Source organism: Protomyctophum bolini (genome assembly GCF_963924005.1).
Source record: "Protomyctophum bolini genome assembly, chromosome: 1".
Taxonomy (NCBI): Eukaryota; Metazoa; Chordata; class Actinopteri; order Myctophiformes; family Myctophidae; genus Protomyctophum; species Protomyctophum bolini.
In genome coordinates this window covers 54399807-54421107 of record NC_137862.1, presented here as the reverse complement: position 1 = coordinate 54421107, position 21301 = coordinate 54399807, and the positions used below count along the sequence as shown (strand labels likewise).

The window sequence follows — 21301 nt, the reverse complement described above, 5'->3', positions numbered from 1 at the left end:
TTGACCTGTTGAATTCAGTGCCTCTCTGCATAGTTTTTGTGAGGTTAGCCCTCTGAGCTTTGCCTTTAATGATCTTAAATCCCTTTATTTTAAATCGTTTATAATAGTACATCATAAACATTACAGAGACTTAATTGATTGATTGATTGATTGATTGATTGATTAACAGTTTGCAGAATGACAGTACATTACAACAATACAACAACTGTTAACTGTGAGTGGACGACACCATGCATTACACATGTTTACAACAGGGCCCACCCTTTTCAATTCATCAAAACAATTATAGACGTACGAATATACACAACTAATAGTCAAAACAGGAAATCATCATAGGGGAGGTACACCGCTCTGCTCCACATTATAGTACATGCGGGTCAAACAAGGCAACAGGTGGTGATAGTAATCAAATATGAACTGGTTCTCCTTACATTTCAAGGTGATTGCGTCATATAGGATCGATGATGTGTGAGGCGTGATACGTGATACGATCATTGTTTTCTTAGAGGAAAAGGATCTCATTCTCCACTCAGACAAGAAAGAAAGAAAGAAAGAAAGAACGAACAACAGCGCCCCCTGGTTGTTGGTTTCCTTTGAATTTGCAACAGAATTCGACAGGTCACAAGTTTCGGTGGAACATATCCGGTGTGCTGCACTGCGCAACGGCACGCGCGCGCACTGATGCCACGCGAACACACTGTTTTGGTGGGAGACAGATTCCACGTGGAACAACACCCCCCCCCTTCCCCTTCCGTCTGTGTCTCTCCATTCTACATAAATATAGCTATTATTTTACCATGCCACGTCGAGGGATAGGCACGGGACGGGTGCCAACATTGGCACAGGGGTAGCGGTAGCCCTGAAACATGACTGCCAATACGAGAGTCATGAACCATATGCACAGGGGATGATCACTACTAGCCCACTAGGCATAAAGTGTGAGACGTTATTTTCTTTTTATTCCAAAAATGTTTAGTCAGTTAAATTTAGTCCACTCATCTACAAATTACATCCTGCACATAATTGTACATTCATTGAAACTATACTAACTCATATCATGAGTCATATGATGACTGGGGAGGGATTCTGGGAGATACCGGTAGGTGGTTATTGATCTGAGTTTAATGATCATTACATCCTGATGTGGAAGAAAGTATTTCTATGGTTATGTGTATCTATATGGACACTCAAATCAGTTGGGGATAATATTAAATTTTGATGTGGTGTCATAATATGGCACACTGACTGACTATCACGAAAATGAAAAGTTGGCACTTAAAAATGGTTGCAGACCCCTGATATAGCGTGTGTGTGTGTGTGTGTGTGTATGTGTGTGTGTGTGTGTGTGTGTGTGTGACTGTGTGTGTGTCAAGGGCGATGTGTCAGATATGGAGCAGCATGATCAAGTCAATACTCTATGGATCAAGTAGCCTACTGCTCTGATAAGGAGCCACTATCTGACCAATGAGGTCATTACTATAGTACTAAACAAACAAATTAATGTCATCTCAAATAATATTTGAGATGACATTAATTTGTTTGTCACATATTATGTGACCGTGTTTGGCCGCTAGATGTCACTGTTTTGTCAAATGTATCAACCAATGAGATTTGAACCTATATGGGTTTAAAATGCTAAGTTCCTCCCAAAATAGTGTCTTCTACTTATCATCTGAAAGATGTCATTGTAGCGCAGTTTGCCTATGTATTGTTTTATCATTGGAAGACATAATTAATTTAATATATATGTGTCAGTAGCCTAGTATATAGCCTAATTTAGTTCTTTTGACACTGGCTACTTGTTTCATCATAAAAATCAGACAAGTCTGAAGCGAGTGCATGGTGCAACAGCACTCCCTAATTGGTACTCTAAACATCGGGACATAGGGACATACCGGTAGGTTAGGATATAGGGACTGCTGTTTCTTGGAGTGCATGGTTGCACCACTCAAAAATAGGATGAGAGCTATCAGTATATGGTACTAGCCTGGTTAAGGATAACCACCCCCTTATTATCACAGTGCATTCCTTGAATGAAATGTGATTTCAAGGGGGGTTGGAGTGGTTAACCAGGCTAGTTGTCTACTAGCTGTCAGTGGTTCTCAAGGCGGGGTCCAGGAACTCCAGGGGGGTTCTGCAGTCATATACATTCTCAAGCTTTTAAATGTCAATATCCAATCCAATCCAATCCAATCCACTTTATTTATAGGCCTATAGCACATTTCACAACTCTGGGTTTACAAAGTGCTGTACAGAAAGTTAAAAGCTAAATACACTATAAAGCTAACACAGAAAACAGCAAAAACCCACACATAAGTTAACAAAGCCAAACAAAAACACAGAAGACTCAAACGGAATTAAAAGCCAAGGTGTAAAGGTGGGTCTTAAGGCGAGATTTAAAAGTCTCAATGGTGGGGGCATTGAGACTCGCGGTCACCTCTGGTCTTTAGACGAGCCTTTTTTGTGACCTTAAGGTTCAACTGGGCAGCAAACCGCAATGACCTTGAGGGGGTATAAACCTCTACAAGATCACAGAGATATAGTGCGGTGCCAGCCCATTCAGTGATTTGAAGACAAACAATAAAATCTTAAAATCAACAAGAGAGGCCAGGACAGGTGTTATATGGTCACGCCTGCGGGTTCCCGTTAGGAGATGCGCTGCAGAATGTTAGACCAGCTGTAGACGTGCCATGGAGGCCTGATTTAAGCCGACATACAGTGCGTTACAATAGTCCAAACGATTGGTCATAAAAGCTTAAATGACACTTTCAAAATCGTTAAAAGAAAGGACAGACTTGATTTTGGCAAGCAGCCTCAGGTGATAAAAACTGGAACTGACCACAACGTTTACCAGTTTGAGTGCATTATCAAACTTAACGCCAAGGTTTGAGACAACGGGTTTGGCATAAGGCTGCAGGGGACCAAGGTTGGTGGGTACAACACCAGGGCCACTAGGCCCAAACACTATTGCCTTAATGACATTAAGGCCTGGATGGCTCTTAACTTCCTTAGTGTGAATGAAAGCAAAACCGAAGTCATATGAAGAGGTGTCAGGGAACTGTTGCTTTCCTTTTTTAGGGGCATATACATTTGGGAATCATCAGCAGAAAAGTGATAGGCGATGCCGTGTTTCCTGAATTTCCAACACCAGAGGGAGTGCAACAAACCATGTACAACCCAGATTCGGCACAAACAAGGGACTAAATTATTTTCGCTCCTTTGCCACCAAAATGTGGAACGCCCTACCAACAGTCATTAAGACATGTGAATCCCTTGACTCCTTCAAAACTGCTCTCAAAGGGAACCTACGGACGGCTGCAATTCAAAACTGGCCCCCGTAAAATCTGAATCCCACTCCCCACCCCTTTTCCCCTCACTGTATATTTTTCTTTTCCCTTTTTGCTTCCTTTATGATGAATTCCTGTTCTGTTCTTTAACTAGAAGTGTCTATTTGTACGTCTCTAAATGTTTTGATGAATTGTACATGGTGGACCCTGTTGTAAACAAGTGTAATGCTTAATTGGGTCATCCACTCACAGTTAACAGTCTTGAGTCTTTGTATTGAGTTTGTGCTTGAAATGTACTGTAATTCTGCAAACTGTTAATAAATATTTCAATCAATCAAAAAAACACACACAGTTGAAAAACCCCTGAGGAATTGAAAATTACCCTGATGTAAACAAAGTTTAGTTATTTTCAAGGTTTCGTCGTCAAAGTAGCAGTTTTTGTATTGACTTGTGCTTTAATTCGTTTGTAGAACCATTCTATTCTATTAGCCTCGGTCCCAGCCTTACTCATCTGCGAAGAGAAAAGTACTCTATATACTGTGAAAAAATCAATACTGCATTTATACATTTCAGAAGTGTGTGTGTGTGTGTGTGTGTGTGTGTGTGTGTGCGCGCGCGCGCGGGGGGTGGGGGGGTTACTAGGGCGTGCACGTGGTGTGTGCATGCATTCACTTATTTTACTGCGTCCAATGAGCGCGCGCGTACTACCGCGTAGCAGCAGTGACGCTCCACGCTGTACGTCCATAGAGTAGCGGGCGGCTAGTGTACGTCCTAAATGAAGAAACAGAAACGCTGCTACGCTAGCTAGCATCAAGGCTAGCATCATAGCATGAGAACACTCAGTGCGCATGTTCCGTGTCCCTTTTCCCAGTGTTTGTGTGTGAGTGTGCGCGTGAGTGTGTGTGTGTGTGTGTGTGTGTGTGTGTGTGTGTGTGTGTGTGTGCGCGCGCGCGTGCATGTGAGCGTGTGCATGTGTGTATGTGCTGGTCTGTGTGAGTTCAGTTGGAACTTGAGCTCCATGTCTTGCAGTCAGAGCAGAGCAGCAGAAGTTGGACCACAGCAGATGAGAAGAAGAAGTGTAGAGTTTAGCACTAGCAGCAGCAGCTCATGATTGAAAGCAGTCACACTATCATGTCGGCCAATAAAACAAAGAAAGTGAAAATGGCCACGAAATCCTGTCCGGAGTGCGACCAACAGGTGAGGAATACAGATACATATATATTTTTAATTCACGTATTTAGTTATTTTTTTAATTGAACAGATCAGCTTTGTTGGTGATGTGTTTTATCGTGAGGACACTTAAGTCACATACACATATACACACACAAACACATACACACACAATGAGGAAATGGCATCTCTCCCACATCGCCTATGGATGGAGGCGAGCATAATGATAATTCATACATAATCGTTAAACCGTATAGTATCCCTAACACTGTGCCAGTACAGGGGATGGTGTGTGTGTATGTATGGATCAATATACACACACAGTGTCAATATGTATTTGGATCAATTTAAACGCAGCCACCATACCGCGTGACGTTTCCTCACAGGCTATACAACAGTGTTACAGTGTTTCCACTGAGAATCTGAGATATATTGTTGCGATCACATCATATCTATAATCTATATATATAATGGTATTGGTAATGGCTACTGTACAATGTGTAACGATGGAACAACGCATTGCCTTGTTAATTTGCCTTGTCACAAATGCAACACTGGATGTGTACAGTGTACTGGAATGATGTGGTCTAATAATTATATATATTTTTTTACCCATCTGACTGTTTCTGTCTCTATAGATTCCAGTTGCTTGCAAGTCTTGTCCTTGTGGCTTTGTATTTATTAGCAGAAAGCTGCTCAATGCCAAACTCAACGACAGAGGTTCACCAGCAATAGCAGGTAAACACACACACACACACACACACACACACACACACACACACACACACACACACACACACACACACACAAAAAAGCCATATTACATTTCATGTGATGTCAGCTAAACTTCAAGAGGACAAATGGCACATTGTTGTCAGTTATGAAAATGTGTATGATCATATCATAATATAGGATTACTAATGTGTAGTACTCAACGGTGGCCTCTGTTGTTTTTAAGTAATATAGTTTAAAAAGTATGCATATATACACATATATATATCAAAGACATTACACACAAAACAAAGATTGCCTATATCTTTTGCCTTAAATTGAAGCTGGACATTACTGTTCTTGTCACTGAAAACAAACGCATCCACAGTTCAACACGTAAGGGTACGTTTTGTGAATAGTAAGAGTTGAGTTGTTTAGAATGAATAGAAAGGAGTTTCAACCAGAGCAGCAGAGAGCTCAGAGCTAGCTGGTTTAAATAGCTGTTTGCTCTGGAGTCAGTATGGATGTGTGGGGGAGGGGATTCTCTCTCTCTCAGCACTGTTGAAATTAGGCTACAGTACAAGGCCTACTTGTCAATGCGAAAGGCAGTTTCACCCACATTATTTGCCTGCTCATTTAAAAGCCACACATAGACACACATATTTTGTACTTGTGTGTGGGGTTTTTTTTTAAACGCCCCCTTGGCTTGAACAACTTTTCTTCTCAGTATTTCACAGATGCTCACTGTTGCCAAGGAAAGAAAGCAAATGTTGGTTGAGGACCCGCCATGGGGTTAATTCTCCTTTTTAGTAGGGCTGGGCAATTAATTAACCAAAAATAGGTAAAAAAAAAAAAACGAAATTTAGAACCAATAACTGACTTATAACCGAAAAATACAAATACAAACAAATTCTAATAGCTATTCAATCAGGCTGATCAAAATTAGGCTGTAAATGAATTGGTGAAGGAAGAACCCTACTTTATTTATAGCTCAAAGTGTTAAGCCGGATTTATACTTTGTTGCTGCTTGCACCTCGCTTGCACACCAAAGCATTGCAGATCTGCAAATTGTGGGCTTGTAGATTAGCCATATACAAATAAGTAAATGCCCCTGGTTTTCATTTTACAAATTGAACCATACCGTATCGTGGGCTTTGACTCATTTAAAACGGGAAAGCATCTGTGTCATTTTAGATTATTGCGTTGCCCATTCAAAAATAGCAGCGTGTCAGTTTGTGCTGCTGCGAGCCTGTTGTACATCTGCTATTTTTGAACAATCTTGAAAGTGTGAGAACCACGTACTGAATCAACTGATTTAGAAGGCTTTTGTAGAAGTGGCCGTCGTAAAGTTGAGAGCAGTGCATCTCCCTGGTGAATGAATCTGATATCATTGCATTTTGGATATTTTTAAGTATAAAATCAGGCATTAATCTTCACCCGAGTAATTATAATCCACAACTTGATTGATCAATGCTTGAGCAAGGTGTCGATGAGTGGAGGGCTCAGTCGTTTTGTGTGGAATGTGTTCCTCAAGGAGACTTCAGGGGGTTGTTGTGGCTGTGATGTGATGTGTGTTGTATGGGAGTGGGACTGTAAATGTTTATGTTAAGCGTTAAGACAGAGAGCATTTTCAGGAACTGAGCAGAATGTTTTTTTCAGCCCCAGACCAGTGTGGCCAACTTGCCAAGTCTGCTTATTAGAAGCAACTTATTGGGATTGTTTTTCTGTCAATTCGTTTGTAAATATTAGTTGAACAGGTTGCGTGTAGTTGCTTATTTTGTCTCGCTTGCTAAATGTTGTTTAAACCAGCGGTTCTCAAACATTTCATGTCAAGGACCGCCAAAGTATTTTGTGACCCCTGTACCAGATTTGTCTTGGTACAGAAACAGATTCACAAAATATTTCAAATGTTTCCCTTTTTTTCCAAGAGCTTTTTGATCTTGTAGATTGGCTATTTTGAAATATCCAATGCTCATGTGGCCTACTCACTTCTTTTGGGCTTGTTTTCTTAGACATAGTTGATTATTTCTCTCGCAAAATCTGACAACACTGGCCCAAACCCAAAAGATACTGTTACATCTGGTGTCTCTCCGGGAAGCAAACTTCTAAAATACACGAGGAATTAGACCTTTTCCAGAAATAGTCAAAATAACAGATCTACAAGCTCGCTATGCGATGCATGGTCACCATGCACTTCTGAAAATGTGTGGATGTATTTTTTAAATTTCTGAAATTTTATATATATATATGAAAAATAATATACATATATATATACACGACAAAAGAGACGTGATAGAGTTGTGTGATAAAAATCGCTGCGTTACCCAAACAAGGAATGGGTCCTTGTTTGGGAAACACTGGTCTCTACAGGGACAAAAAAAAACTAAGTTTTGAAGAGTGAGCTGAGTGATAGTAGCTTTTTGTTTTAGGTAGGTGGAGGGGGGGGGATTGCCCTGGAGGGGGCATTCCCCTCTACCAGTAGTGATGTCTTCAATTTCTATTCACTGCCAGTGTGGAAGACTGCAACATCCTGAGTGTTAATTTAATCATTTAAGTCTGTGAGTGTGCCAGTGTCATTTCGGGACATTTGTACAATCTAGGCATTTGGCAGATCTATGCTTGCCTTGTACACACTACACAGAGTGACTTTTCAAGCGAGAGATCAGAGTAAATTGAATCCTAGTCAACAAAGGACAGGGTAAATGGTTACTTAAATAGAGTGCAAAGAAAACACTTATCCACCATAGACCCTATGGTTAGTTGACTGGAATCCCTCTGGGCTCTGCAGCACTAGTAGCCGAGCTCAAAATGCACCACAGATCTGCTGTTTTAGCTGAATGTTAACAGTGTGGTTAACAGCTGAGCTACAAAGTCAAAGTAGGATACTTTGATGACTTCCTTTTGATGTATGTTGGGTTGTTAAAAGAAACCAAACATGAATCAAAGAGTCAAGCATCTTTAGGGGGATGTCTTGAATGATTCTATGCGCAAGCACTTCTTCAATACAAATATTTCAAACAAGGTAACTAGGATACCAGGTAAACATCAAACCTAGCATCTCTCTAAACAACATCTAAATAACAGTATAATAGTATACATGTGTGTATACTATGATAGTGTTAACTTATCACGTGGAAACGGGATGGGAAACCTTTCCATGCTATGGCTTGGGGAGAAAATGAGGAACAATAGCTCCCTGTGACACGTACAGGCACACACACGCACACTTCTCCTTTTCCCCTGTAACAGAAGGAGGAAATAAATATTACTGTAGGTCTCTTTTTCTCTCTCTCTCTCGAATTAACGTCCTTGTCTAGTTTAGACTTAATATTGACATCCGGCACGATCTAACTTGGTGAAATGAGAATCAATCTGTATAGGTCGACACAGAGTGGGTCTGCTGTTATTCAAGGATGTTTAACTTTAAACATCCCATTGTTGAATTGTGCAGGGCAGCAAAGTGATGGCATTCCACACAATGGGGAGTGGTTACAGGCTATTGATTACTAGTCTGAGTAGAGTACTTACTGAGTAGTTGTCAGTCGATGTAGGCCCGACACAATTATTACATAATCTCCATTCTCCTGTGAGCATGTACATACTGTAGATCGGATGTTCTGCTATTTTTGAAACGTTTTGAAAGTATACAATTATTTAATATAATATGGCCATAGAAGTACATTATTGTTTGTCATATCTGCCCCGTGCACGTTTTTGTTTACAAAGCCTAAAAAAGGCAAACGGAAATGCAAGTTTAGTTTGTATGTTCCCATTTTCGATGCCAAATACATTATGAATATATATATACATATAGTTACATTATGAATCACAGTTACCATATTTGTATGGTATGTCAACTAGGATAGGGGTGCTCAACGTTTTGGGCTGGGGACCCCCCGGGAAATGCTTTGGCCATGTCTCGCGACCCCCGCCCCCCTTCCCCCAATACAAATTGACCACTTTTTTGACCCCCAGGGGTTAACTGGGGACAGGGAGGAACTCCTTATATGGTCAGCACACTCTATAGTAGAGAGGATTATCACAACAAAACAAAAAAATAAGTGATATTTGAATTAAGTGAAATCACTGACTCTACCTTTAAGGAAAGTTATGCATGTACTATAATGTACTATGTGAACTCTTAATTTCCATTTTTCAGCCAATCTGTTGCAAAAACAATAACCTGGGGACCCCCAAATTAATTTGGCGAGCCCCAGGTTGAGAATCCCTGAACTAGGAAGCAGGTTTTTTTTTTTACAAGGTATATTATTAAGGTGCTCCTACAAAATGTAATTGTTTTGCATAAATATGACTGCAACCGTCATCCACCTATCCATTCATCAAATGAGACAGAAATGAAATTCTGCTGTCGTAGAGACCCACAGACTCTGCTGTGTGATTCATATTTGACTGGGGCCAGTTTCGAATTCTAGATCATCACTATTAAATCATCCCTAGCTTGTTTTAATTTAAAACTAAGTATATCTGTGTTTCCCTGTACCGGCCATGTCCATCCTGTTTACAGTTCAACAGTTCAGCCCTGCAGCACTCTGCTCTATTATGAAATTAGGCAATCTCTCTCTCTCTCTCTCTCTCTGTTGAAATTAATGTAATTATTTTAAATGGGCTTTACTGAAATGGGAAACATACGTTGACATAATAAGCAGAGCTGTGTCACATTGGAACGTTGCATTCAAATAAACTATGCCATGTAGAAAAGAATGTAAAATGTTTAAATGTGTTAAAAAATACTACACTCATACATGCATAGTTTGCATACATCATATTTATGCAAGCATAACTTGGCATAAAAATATATATATATTTACATTTTTCAAATGTAATGAAATGTATTTATCTTTTTCTCTCTGTCTCACTTTGACTATCTCTATCTCTTAAAAAGAAAAATATATATCCCACGATTTTTTTCACCCAGTGTCAATTATCTAATGTAATCCTGGGCTCTACACTTCCTCTGCCACACTGGGGGGGGGGGGGGGGGGGTGGGGCAGCGGACTGTCCTCATGCTTCCTTCTATGCATGAGGAGTCCAATCATTTTATACAGTATCTGTGCAGTAAATGCATGCGTTTTCTTCTGTTCTTCAGACAAGTTGGACATAAAACGTAGGAGAACGGAGCGGATTCGCAAAGACCGGATTGACTCCCCGTCGACCAATGACATGGAGAATAGGAGAAGATCCCGGTCCAATAGCCAGTCAGATCCCATCCGTAGAGGGCGTGGCAGACCTAAGACAGTGGGACTGAAGAAGCAGGAAGAAGAGAAAGGTACACAGTTATTTACACAGGACATTTCCGGCCAATTGGCATATTATGTCCATATTTCCTCTTTTTTCCCTTTTTCTTTTCTAAAAAATAATATATTTTATATCTTGTATCACACAAAAGTACCCCTCCCCCTCTCCTATAGGCTAGCCTCGGTCCCAGGCTTACTTATCTGCGAAAAGAAAACCTGGTTGAAAATGGTCATAAGTGTGTTTGTGGGTTTAATAAATATTCGACCAAGGAAAAGTATTAACAAGAACTTGTAAATTAATAATAACTATATTGGATCCATTTGAACACAGGTTAATTTTTTACTGAAAAGTAATGGTTTTGGACATGTACAAGGTTGTCACGGACAGTGACAGCAGGGTAGTTGGTATGAGACTCAGATTGATTGATTGAATAATTTATTAACAGTGTCACCCCCCCCCCCCCCCCCCCCAAAAAAAAAGCACAGGAAGTACAGTTCTATACCAGGTTCTGCTAAAAGGATTAAACGCAAGAAAGCACTATGGTTTGTTGTTTCCATTGGGGTCCCGTATATTCAATTCATTGAAACATGAAGTGACAGACAAATATACAATACTATGGAAAAAACACAACATTGTATAAATGGGTATTAATCAAAAAGAAGAATATGTACAGTAAACGGTTTCAGCGTTTCTGGTGATATGACTTTTACAGGGGCCTGGGGGGGGTGGGGAGACAGAGACACTGTTTGTGTTAAGGGTTAACCGCCTAGAAAGGTCTCCACCAGCAGCAGATTGGTGTGTACATAACAACAGGTGACAACACACTGCTTTGCATGGAGAGTGGAGACCACTCACTTAAACTCTGTCATCACACAAACACAGAAGCCCAAGTGGTGCTCAACCTGTGGGTCAGGACCCTCCAGGTAGGACCTCCCAAATGATTTTGGGGTGGTCCCCACTCCCCAGATGATTAGCTTAATGTGCAACAGCTGGTTTCTCACTCAACCCACCGTAAACAAACCGTAGTATAAGTATAACAGTAGTATAAGTGTATGCAGGGTATCTGGCTGCACATTTCTAAACTGACAATTAATACCCTTTTTAATACAAAATTGTCAAATATTACGTCAGACATTGTGAAAATAGCAGCTCTACTACAAGCTCACAAATCAAATCAAACTGTATTTATATGGCACACAATCAAAGGTTGACCCACGTGCTTCCCGTGGAATGCATCAACAGAGCAAAGCCTTTGCAACAATCACAGGACGGAACAGAATAAAAACACATGACATGGGTGAAAAACAAAGATTCCCCAGTTCAAATTATATGATTATTTGGGCGGTTGATGGGAAAAACCTGTGTTTTGTCTCCTTATTACACAAGTAGGCGTTCACATCTCTGACTCTCATGTGTTTTGTCTAATGTCTAATGTGTTTGAGTTTGATTTTGGGCTTAAAATGATTGAAACAAGTTTGTTTGAGTGTCGTGGACATTTCAACTGCAGGACAATTAGCAGGACAGTAATTAACAAGTTAACCAGTGCTCTTGCCCATGTTTACATAGTTTCTGCGACAACGGGAGTTGTCATTTTACTAACAAAAGGAGTGCTTCCTATCTCTTCTAGATGCGAATAAATCTGTCTTTTTAACTCTATACACTCCAGATTAGCCTGTCTCTCTCTAGACATGTAATGAGCCGTTTTGTAAACAAATCCCCCTTCCCAGAAACCAATAATTATCCACATAAACATAGTCATGCACATTTATTGTTACATTTTTTATAACCTTATTAGTTCTGTCGCCCAGGTGATGGCTGCTTATTTTAGAAGACATTTGTAGCATCGGCCTCAGGTCTTCAAGGGCCACTTCACCCGTTTTGCAACCAGATCTTATTTTAAAACGGCAAAAAGGGGTTCCAGTCCTGAATGGGTTAATGTTTGGGAGACACTTTCCTGGGGTCTTTATGTGGGTAATATGTGTTTTTTGATATAGAGCTATATTTATATAGCACATGCATAAAGTGAATGGCAAATCGAGTGGCAATGTGAGTGGCAAAGTGAGTTTAATGTTGTTTAACGTCATTTAATGCAAGCAGATAGGACATTCCTCCATTTCTGTTTGGATGAACGGTATGGGCTGTCAAGGCCAGAAAATAGTTTTTTGCCACTCAGTAGGCTTTGATTGATTGATTGACATATTTATTAACAGTTTGCAGAATTACAGTACATTTCAAGCACAAACTCAATACAAAGACTGTTAACTGTGAGTGGACGACCCAATTAAGCATTACACTTGTTTACAAGAGGGTCCACCTTGTTCAATTCATCAAAACATTTAGAGACGTACAAATAGACACTTCTATATAGTCAAAGAACAGAACAGGAATTCATCATAAAGGAGGTAAAAAAGGGAAAAGAAACACATACAGTGAGGGGGAAAAGGGGTGGGGAGGTGGGAGGTGGGGATTCAGATTTTACGGGGGCCAGTTTCGAATTGCAGCCGTCCGTAGGTGCCCTTTGAGAGCGGGTTTTGAAGGAGTCAAGGGATTCGCATGTCTTAATGACTGTTGGTAGGGCGTTCCACATTTTTGTGGCATAGGAGCGAAAAGAATGTAGTCCCTTGTTTGTGCCGAGTGCTCCAGTGCCTTTACGTCCTTCTGACCAAGCAAATAGTGAGGTTTTGTGTGTGTTTAGGTGTCGAGTCATTCACCACAGTGTTGTTAGTTTAAAGCTGCACTCAGCATGCAACATATACTGTCTCTGTCGGGTGGAAACCTCATGTCCAAAATCAGCAAAAATAGCAGTTCTACAAGCTCAAAACACATTGATTTGCACCGCGTTTTGAGCTTGTGGATCTTTGTGGCTTTTGCCTTTATTTTATATTTTTTATGTAGGGACAGACAGTAGACTGACGGGGGGGAGATGGGGGGGGGGGGAGGGGGTGACATGCAGTAAGGGCCGTCAGGATCGGGAGTCAAACCCGCGGCACACTGCCAGACTGGGTTACTAGCCAAGGTGCCTGGACCGCTGAGCCACGGCCCAGGCCGGATCTGCTACTTTTGATGCTTTTGTGACACTATTGGACCAAGTAGGTTGTTAAAGGTTTCTGGCCAACAGCAATATCCTACCTGGGATTTGAATCTGGGAGACTGGGCCTCCAGCATGACCTCACTTGACCAGCATTTCCTAGTGGATTTATCAACTCCAGTAGGCTACTTATCAATTGGAGACCATGCAATGTAAAATGTCAGTATGTAACTAACCCTTACTAACCCTAACCCTAACTCTAAACCCACTCTTAGCCGGCCACGCAAGTAAACATAATTCCCGCATAACTTCCGGGTATGATGATGATGTCACGCATACCCTCTATTTTAGTATTTCAAAGTGTCTGTGATGTCATGGACACTGTGATGTCATGGACACTGTGATGTCATGGACACTGGTCTCACTGCTGGATTTACTACTAATAATAATGCTTTTGTGCACTCACCCCACCTTGTGGATAGGGGGAGGGCTGTCTTGAGCCAAAGTCCAATACCCACAATCTCAGCCACTCGGCTCACTCCAGCATGGTGGTGTTACGGTGAAATTGGTGACCTGCTGAAATACGTGACAATCGTGCAGACATCACATAACGTCAGTGTCCACTCCAAACACAAATCATTGCGGTTTGTTTATTAGCAGAGTTCAACTTAGGGGTTTTTCGGCCAGAGCGAACGTTTTTAACTCACTTCGCTTCTAGGGGGGTCCCTGGAACAACACATTTTCAGATGGGCGTCGGTGGCCAATTACATAATATTTTTGGGGGTCCTTGACATGAAAATGTTTGAGAACATAGAAAACCTTTCAGGATTTAGAAGACATTTGTAGAATCGTCCTCTGGGTCTAAATGGGTTTAAAATCACCGCACAATTTAGCAGTGGTGTTAATTAACTAAGTACATTTACTCAAGTATTGTACAGTATTTTTATTATTTTATTTAAGTATTTTCAATTATTTTACTTCTACTCCACTGCATCTCAAAGGCAACTATTGTACTTTTACTCCACTGCAATTATTTGAAAAGTTAGTTGCTAGTTACTTTCTAGATGTTCATTATAATTACAAAACCACTTCAGACCTATGCTTTGGCAATTTAATATAGCCGTCAATGCCGTATAAGCTCGTTGTGAGGTTGTAGATCTGCTATTTTCAAACGATTTAAATACATATTAATACATTCGTGAAAGAGGACCTCCTGCATGATGAGTATATTTTTAAACTTTTGGCACTTTTAAGTATATTCTGGTTCCAATACTTTTGCACTCATTTTGCACTTGCAACAGACAATAGGGTACAGAATACTTTCAATCACATGAAACACAGAATGACTAATACTTTAACTGTGAGTGTACTAATGAGACCAAACGGACCGGTATACATGGTACAATTGGTACATGTTGTACTCTCTCACAGTAACAGATGGTTCAATGAAGTGAACAGAAGTGCAGTCGTGTTAACGTGTGTAAACCACATGAACCAGTTTGACTGTGCCAACTTGTCGAACTCACACGTGACCTACTTCACCTCTTCACACCCAAGTGACGGTTGATCTGCCTGCTGTGGCCTGTCTCTTTGAATAGTGGCGTATAAAGGCACTATTTATTTACCGTTTTTAATTAAGTTCTTGCTGTGGTGTGTGTGGGCTGGGCTCTTATTTTCTCCTGGTCGGTAGAATGGGTTGGTTCAGGTTGATTGATTCGACATCTGTCTGTAATAATCCCTCCTTTTCGGTTTATATATATTTGTCCCTTTAAGGGATTATGCTCCCTATCATCAGATTTATGAAGGATAATTTGTTCTTTGTTAATGTGTAGGACTTTAACATAGGCTTGTTAGAAGACAACTGACCTTATTTGCAAAAATGTTGTTCAGTTCGGAAATGCTGCTTTAAATCACCAAATCACAAGAAGTGAATAAAAAATTATGGCATGTTCTTAAAAAGTATCATCATACAGGCCATTACTAAACCGTTTCAATTAATGTTCACTTCCTGGCCTGGCTTGGCTGCGTTTGGCCATCTAAAAGCACAAAGTACAATAAGGTTTTATGTTCCTTTTAAAATAATGATGTAAAATGATGACTCGATAGCTAATCCATGTTCTATTCCCGTCCACAGAGAAACAAGAAAAGGAAGTGGACATCTATGCTAACCTGTCTGACGAGAAGGCCTTCGTGTTCTCCGTGGCCCTGGCTGAGATCAACCGAAAGATCCTGGGACAAAGACTCATCCTATGAACACGCCCCGTGCCCCCGGGGAAACACTGTACCTGTAGGATGGGCCAAAAGAGAACCTTTTTTAGACTCCGCCGTCGACATGAGAAGAACACGTGACCAACCCAACATGATACGTGGGTCGTCGGGCGGAAGCTGATCTTTGATCTTTTCTTGAAGACCTTTTTCTTTTCAGTGGTTATGGCTGAGGCCTGGGTGAAAGGGGGCGGAGCGAGAGACTCGAGACTAAAGGGAGTGGTTGTTCAGATGGTGTTAGCGTCATGTTATGCTTTAGCTATTGAAAAATAGCAGATCTACAAGCTCATAGCGCGCCACCGAGTGGCGCGCTACGAGCTTGTAGGTCTGCTATTTTTTGAAAAATCGAAGAGCGACTGACATTTTTTAGAATCTGATCTCGGGTCAGAATGGGTTAATCGGACCAGTGTGTGTCCAGTGGAAACCTCGTATGAATCTGATCTCAGGTCAGAATGGGTTAAAAGCGTTGTGTGTGTATGCGCCGTGCACACAGCCCCACCGACCCACAGAGCGTTGTAGCTTTGTTATGAACTATAAATGCCCCCAGAGATGTTATGTTATAGCTCACGGAGAAAAGACCTGTGATTCCAATGTGCTGCCAGTTCAATTGATATGAATACGTATGTGATTTTGTAGACTTAAAAACCCAATATTTAGTTGACCGGTGCTGGGGCGGATATCCCCAATATCATATAAAATCTGTGGAAGAATACAGATTCCACTGGGCGCCATATAGCGTTGGCTTCGAGCTGCGGCCGCACCTGATCGCGGCCTAGTGCTTGTGATTCCACCGGAAGCTCTTTTTGTGAGAAAGATTGTCATATTGACATAATCCACCAGTCATAATATCTAAGCTTAAAGGCACACCAAAATATCTGTCCTGTCCCATCAGGGCTCTATATTAGGGGCCCCCTTCCTGTTTTTGCCTTACACTATAAATATCTTCGAAAATAGCCCATAATAATAATATGCAAGCTCACAACATGTCTACAGATCATCTATTTTTGCCAGATGTTCACACCACAGAATAGAGACGAGGATAAATCAACTCCCATGAAGAGCATTCGATGCCTTTCCCAACGTTTCATCCTCTATGAAATCTATCAAGGTCCACAAACGTTGGCGTGACTGGAGACCTCTTTGCTTGGCTGTTTCGGAGCGCAGTATTCTCTTTTCAGATAGAAGCCAAGTGAAGCTGCTGTGCATTAAATTCTACAGCGAGTAACTTTTATATGGCCAAGTGTGGCTTAACACCCAGAGAGAGACTTGTCATATTTAGGGATGTGGAAATCGTTCATTTCTATTGATACTGATTCCGCTAAGGATACCTGCTTATCAGTCCCCCCTATCAATACTTTTCTATCATTTGGTGGAATGATGGGAATTAAAAAAAAACAAAAAAACAGGAATGTATAGCTTTTTTGTATTTCTTTATTTAAATTAAGTTGTTGAATGTTAAATAATATGTTTGGCCTATCATTACAATACTAGACATTCCAAATATTCTACCGAAACCGAAAAATGTGCTAAATATTGAACAAACTGGTTTATGGTTGCCCGAGTCTCTTGTTCTCACACTGGCATAGACTGATGCATGTACTGTTGTCATTGTTAGGCATTAGGCAACGCTGAACCAGAGCTTGTAGATGATGTGTTCTCTTTGGATGTTACACCGGTGTTGCGTTGCTTTGATATCGGTGTGTTCAACTGATTTCAAAAACTCTGTTAGACAATTGATAAGCAAAATCCTTAATAGAACCAGCTTCCCATCCCTGGTCCAGTCATATTTGAACCAGTTGCATCCATCAAGTTGATCTGATATGCTTGGCTGCGTTCACAGTGTTTTTTTGTCTCTTCTGAGCAGCAGTGTATGTTTTGAATAGATTTAGCCGATTAAGACCTGAGGTCGATTCTACAAAATGCCTTCTGAATCCTATGTTGCTACAGTATATATCGTTGCTGTCGGGCAGAAACCTCTTATCTCCATATTATAACATTTTGTGGGTTTTTTTGTAAGTTAATGCCTTACTTTGATCATACTACAGTGTGTCACACAAAAGCATCGTGAATCTTGGACATATGAGGTTTCCACCCAACAGAGACGATGCTTTCCTGGTTTCAGTGGTTTTAAATGGGAACGCTGTGTGTTTCTGCTATGTTGAAAACGCCAGTGGTGTGATGAGCTGACCGTCTTGTTCTGAATCCGTGCTTCGCGATCACAGTCTATTTTGTATCTGGTCGCAGAGAGTTGGGATATTTTCAACTTGTGCGTTAACATTGATGAGCGTTTTAGAAGAGGACCGTGCCCGTCCAGCTGTGGAGAAAAAAAATGCTTTGGTGGACACAGCCTTTCAGTTTGTTGATCTCCTCATCTCAGAATACTAACTGTGCTACCAAAATATGTCATTATTCCACCTGAAGCCTGGGAAATGTTAGGAACTACAGGAATATAAAAATGCATCTATCGTTTTTTTTAAATGATAGGCATTCTTGTTACACGGTATTATCTTGTCAGTGATCTCAAGCAAACGGTAAAGATAGGTGATAGTACTGTACCTGCTCAATACTTGACTACCATTTGCTTTACAATCAATGTTTATATTCACATGCACGGTCATTATAACATTTCCCAGCCCATTGAAAGAGACCTCCTGCACCGTCAAAACGGCCACCTTTCAGGAATGTGGAAAAAAAAGAACCTGTGTTCCTTCTCATTTTTATTGGTTCAATATTTATAAAAGGTACCCATACCACTTTCAACCTAACGTCTATTTTGGGCATGTCATTATGGTTGGAAATTTGAAAAAAGAAAGTTGAACATTTGTCAAAAACAATGTCATGATATGCCCACAATGGCATATGAATTGTAAAATTGCGTATTAACTGTATTCTCAAGATACACGGTTAGACAGCAATGATATGCAGACTATTTAAATTATATATATATAATATGTGAATAATTTTACTTTGTCCTGGATATAGTCAGAAATAAAGCCCAATGTATTTTGTCGTACGGCTGTGTTGCAACTTAGCAAGAAGATAGCAGATCTACAAGGCATGTAACTAGCACAATGACCTTTTCAGATTTTTTTTTGTTTTTGTCGTACGGCTGTGTTGCAACTTGCACGCCGAAGATAGCAGATCTACAAGGGATGTAACTAGCACAATGTCCTTTTCAGAATGCATGCCCCTTGGGTTGTGCAATGCCTGTCGTGCTCCTTGCCAGTACTTTGAGGAAAACTCTGTCCAAATGCAATCAATTCAAACAATACTTTCAATATGTGTTTAAAAGAAAAAGGATGGGACAACAGCTAATGATGTCCTTTGGAACAGTTTTTACAAAAACTGAATCGAAAGGCATGTGTGATTTTAAATTGAGCAAACCAAATATTACATTTGCTTTTGTGTGTGCACTGCTTTTAAATACTTAAGCTCTATTTAAAGAATATGACCTATATCTACAATGTGATTGCAACAACAAAGGTATATTTTTTTGAAATGTTTTTACACGTTTTGCCTACAGTAACAGTATATGACATGCACAAAATAGAGACGTAAGGGTTAAAGTGTATAAGCACAGATGGCCGTGAAAGGAGCTTGTTTTGATTGGTTATTCCCATGTAGCAACCTGTACCTTACATTCAGTGGCTGGTGTGTAACGTCGGGTAACCTATGATGTAACATCAGGTTAACCCATGATTTAAACTTGTTCCAGTGTTGCTGAATACTGTAACTATTCAACTGTAATACTGAGACACATTTTTGTTGATATGAAAGAACTTGTCCTCAAATAAATTATTATTGGTAGAATAAATTGTGTGTGTGTTTGAGAAAGAGAGATAGAGAGAGAGAGTGATACTACAAAGACGATGTGTGATATCGTCAGATGAACATAATGGCATTTTAATATGTATTTGTGTAAATCATAGGTGTAAAAACGTGCATACTAGGTTCGGTTGCATGATTGCCATCTGCTGGGGAAAATTATGTAGGGCAGCCAAACGAGACAGACTGGATCATAAGAGCTTCTTTATTTGGATGTGATTAAGGCCGTGAGCCAGACCCAGACGCATTGTTGATTTATGGCACATTAGTTTATAGATATATTTATCGATCATGTGACCAAATAATGATGAGGAAGACGTTAACTGTAAAGGTAAGCACCAGAACCACGTGGTAGTTAGACATGTCCAAAGTCTATGATAACTGTAGAAGCCATTTTACTGTGTTTTGTATTTTCTGAGTATTATTTCTGTTATTATTTAGCCTTATTCATTTTGAGTATATTCTGTTGATTATTGGATTTGGTTTATTGTTTTGGGCACAAACGGCCACGCCTCCCAGGCCTAGGCTTTAATTATGGACAGCTGGTACGGGGGGATAATTCAGACATGGTTTTTACCAGTAGCACAGAAGAAGTAAATGTTTGTAGGCTATTATGCACTTTATTTCCAGTGAAAGCAAAGCAAAATGAATGCAAGTTGTGGACATTGCAATTCTTCGAGCCTGCGTAAGCCTACACCCATAGACTGGGTGCATCAGTGGGTTTGTCATTGAACTGTTTGAAAGCCGATAAACCAGCACTTACAATAACTTTAATCATGTGAAATGCATTTGATAAAGTTAGCATGAAAGTGCACCATGTTAGCTGTGGGAGCTAATCAAGTCAACATGGTAGCTCTGGGTTAAGTTGAGCCATTTGGCAGAGGGGCATGTTCGGAATATGACGCATGTAGGCTACTGTACACTTTGTTTTGAAGAGGCAACTGTTTTTTCATTGAGTAAAATTAAATACATAGAGGCAGTGCAGGGAGAGAATTAAGAGAGGAGAAGGGAAGGAGCTGGTGGCCAGCTGAGCTCCATGCTCAACGTAAACAAGACCACTTAAAAAAAATGTTTATTTATAATTTATGTTTACACTCATTCAGATTGTTTGCAGGGATGCACAACATCCTGAAATATATGCAGACATAATAATTTGCAACACAACTATAATTGCATGGCTTGATGCAGTGATCCTGGATATAAACATCACACCCGTGTGAAGTTCTTCATTGTCAATAGGAGTCAAAAAGTGGCTCATCTTACGTTCTTACCCCAGCTCTCCCTCTAAGTATGTAACATTTATTTAACCAGGAAAGTCATGTTGAGGTATGGAACCTTGCAAGTGAGACCTGTACAGGAAGATGGCTATACAGTTCAGTGACGCAGGGTCAGGGTCTAGCATCTTTCTGGACCCTTGGTTACCTTTTCTGTAATTTCACAGGGGTGCCGCCCGAAAGGGTCTAGGTCAGGGTCCCGCTGCACCATTTAACAGGTTCTCAGGTTTAATAATAATAATAATAATAATAATATCTGGCAGTGTCGCAAATTTTGAAAAACAGAGAGATGTGTTGTGTGAGCGCCGGTGACCATCACGGTCATGTCGTTTCCCGTGGTCTCACCTCTTCACCGACTATGAATAAGTCTTTAGGGGTCTACGCCCTTGACCCCTAATAATAATAATAATAATAATAATGTAGTTTTATCGGAAGGATAAACATCGCATTTTCACTGCCCCACAGCAGCAGCCAGCAGATGGCCA

The 21301-nt window shown here is 40.5% G+C and overlaps 1 protein-coding gene across 3 annotated transcripts; it reads left to right on the top strand.

The window, feature by feature from the left end:
• Positions 1 to 4238: 4238 nt before the first annotated feature.
• Positions 4239 to 19531, top strand: cUnh16orf87 (chromosome Un C16orf87 homolog). 3 transcript variants are annotated; one of them, XR_013964310.1, is made up of 5 exons: positions 4239 to 4484; positions 5096 to 5195; positions 10276 to 10455; positions 15587 to 15939; positions 16036 to 19531. XR_013964310.1 is itself a non-coding variant. In XM_080767253.1 (4 exons), exons 1-4 carry the CDS (start codon positions 4395 to 4397, stop codon positions 15703 to 15705), a joined length of 489 nt encoding a protein of 162 aa, XP_080623379.1. In that variant the 5' UTR covers positions 4239 to 4394; the 3' UTR covers positions 15706 to 19531. The 3 variants fall into 3 exon arrangements, 1 of the variants encoding a protein (XP_080623379.1); XR_013964311.1 differs by having other exon boundaries at positions 15587 to 15964; XM_080767253.1 differs by having other exon boundaries at positions 15587 to 19531.
• Positions 19532 to 21301: the final 1770 nt, after the last annotated feature.

What these genes read in the sequence shown, in the direction of transcription:
- cUnh16orf87 (XM_080767253.1), top strand. Translation starts at nt 4,395, where the DNA reads ATGATTGAAAGCAGTCACACTATCATGTCGGCCAATAAAACAAAGAAA. An exon ending in GTCCGGAGTGCGACCAACAG is followed by an intron (nt 4,485 to 5,095) that starts GTGAGGAATACA and finishes CTGTCTCTATAG; the next exon opens with ATTCCAGTTGCTTGCAAGTC. An exon ending in AGGTTCACCAGCAATAGCAG is followed by an intron (nt 5,196 to 10,275) that starts GTAAACACACAC and finishes TCTGTTCTTCAG; the next exon opens with ACAAGTTGGACATAAAACGT.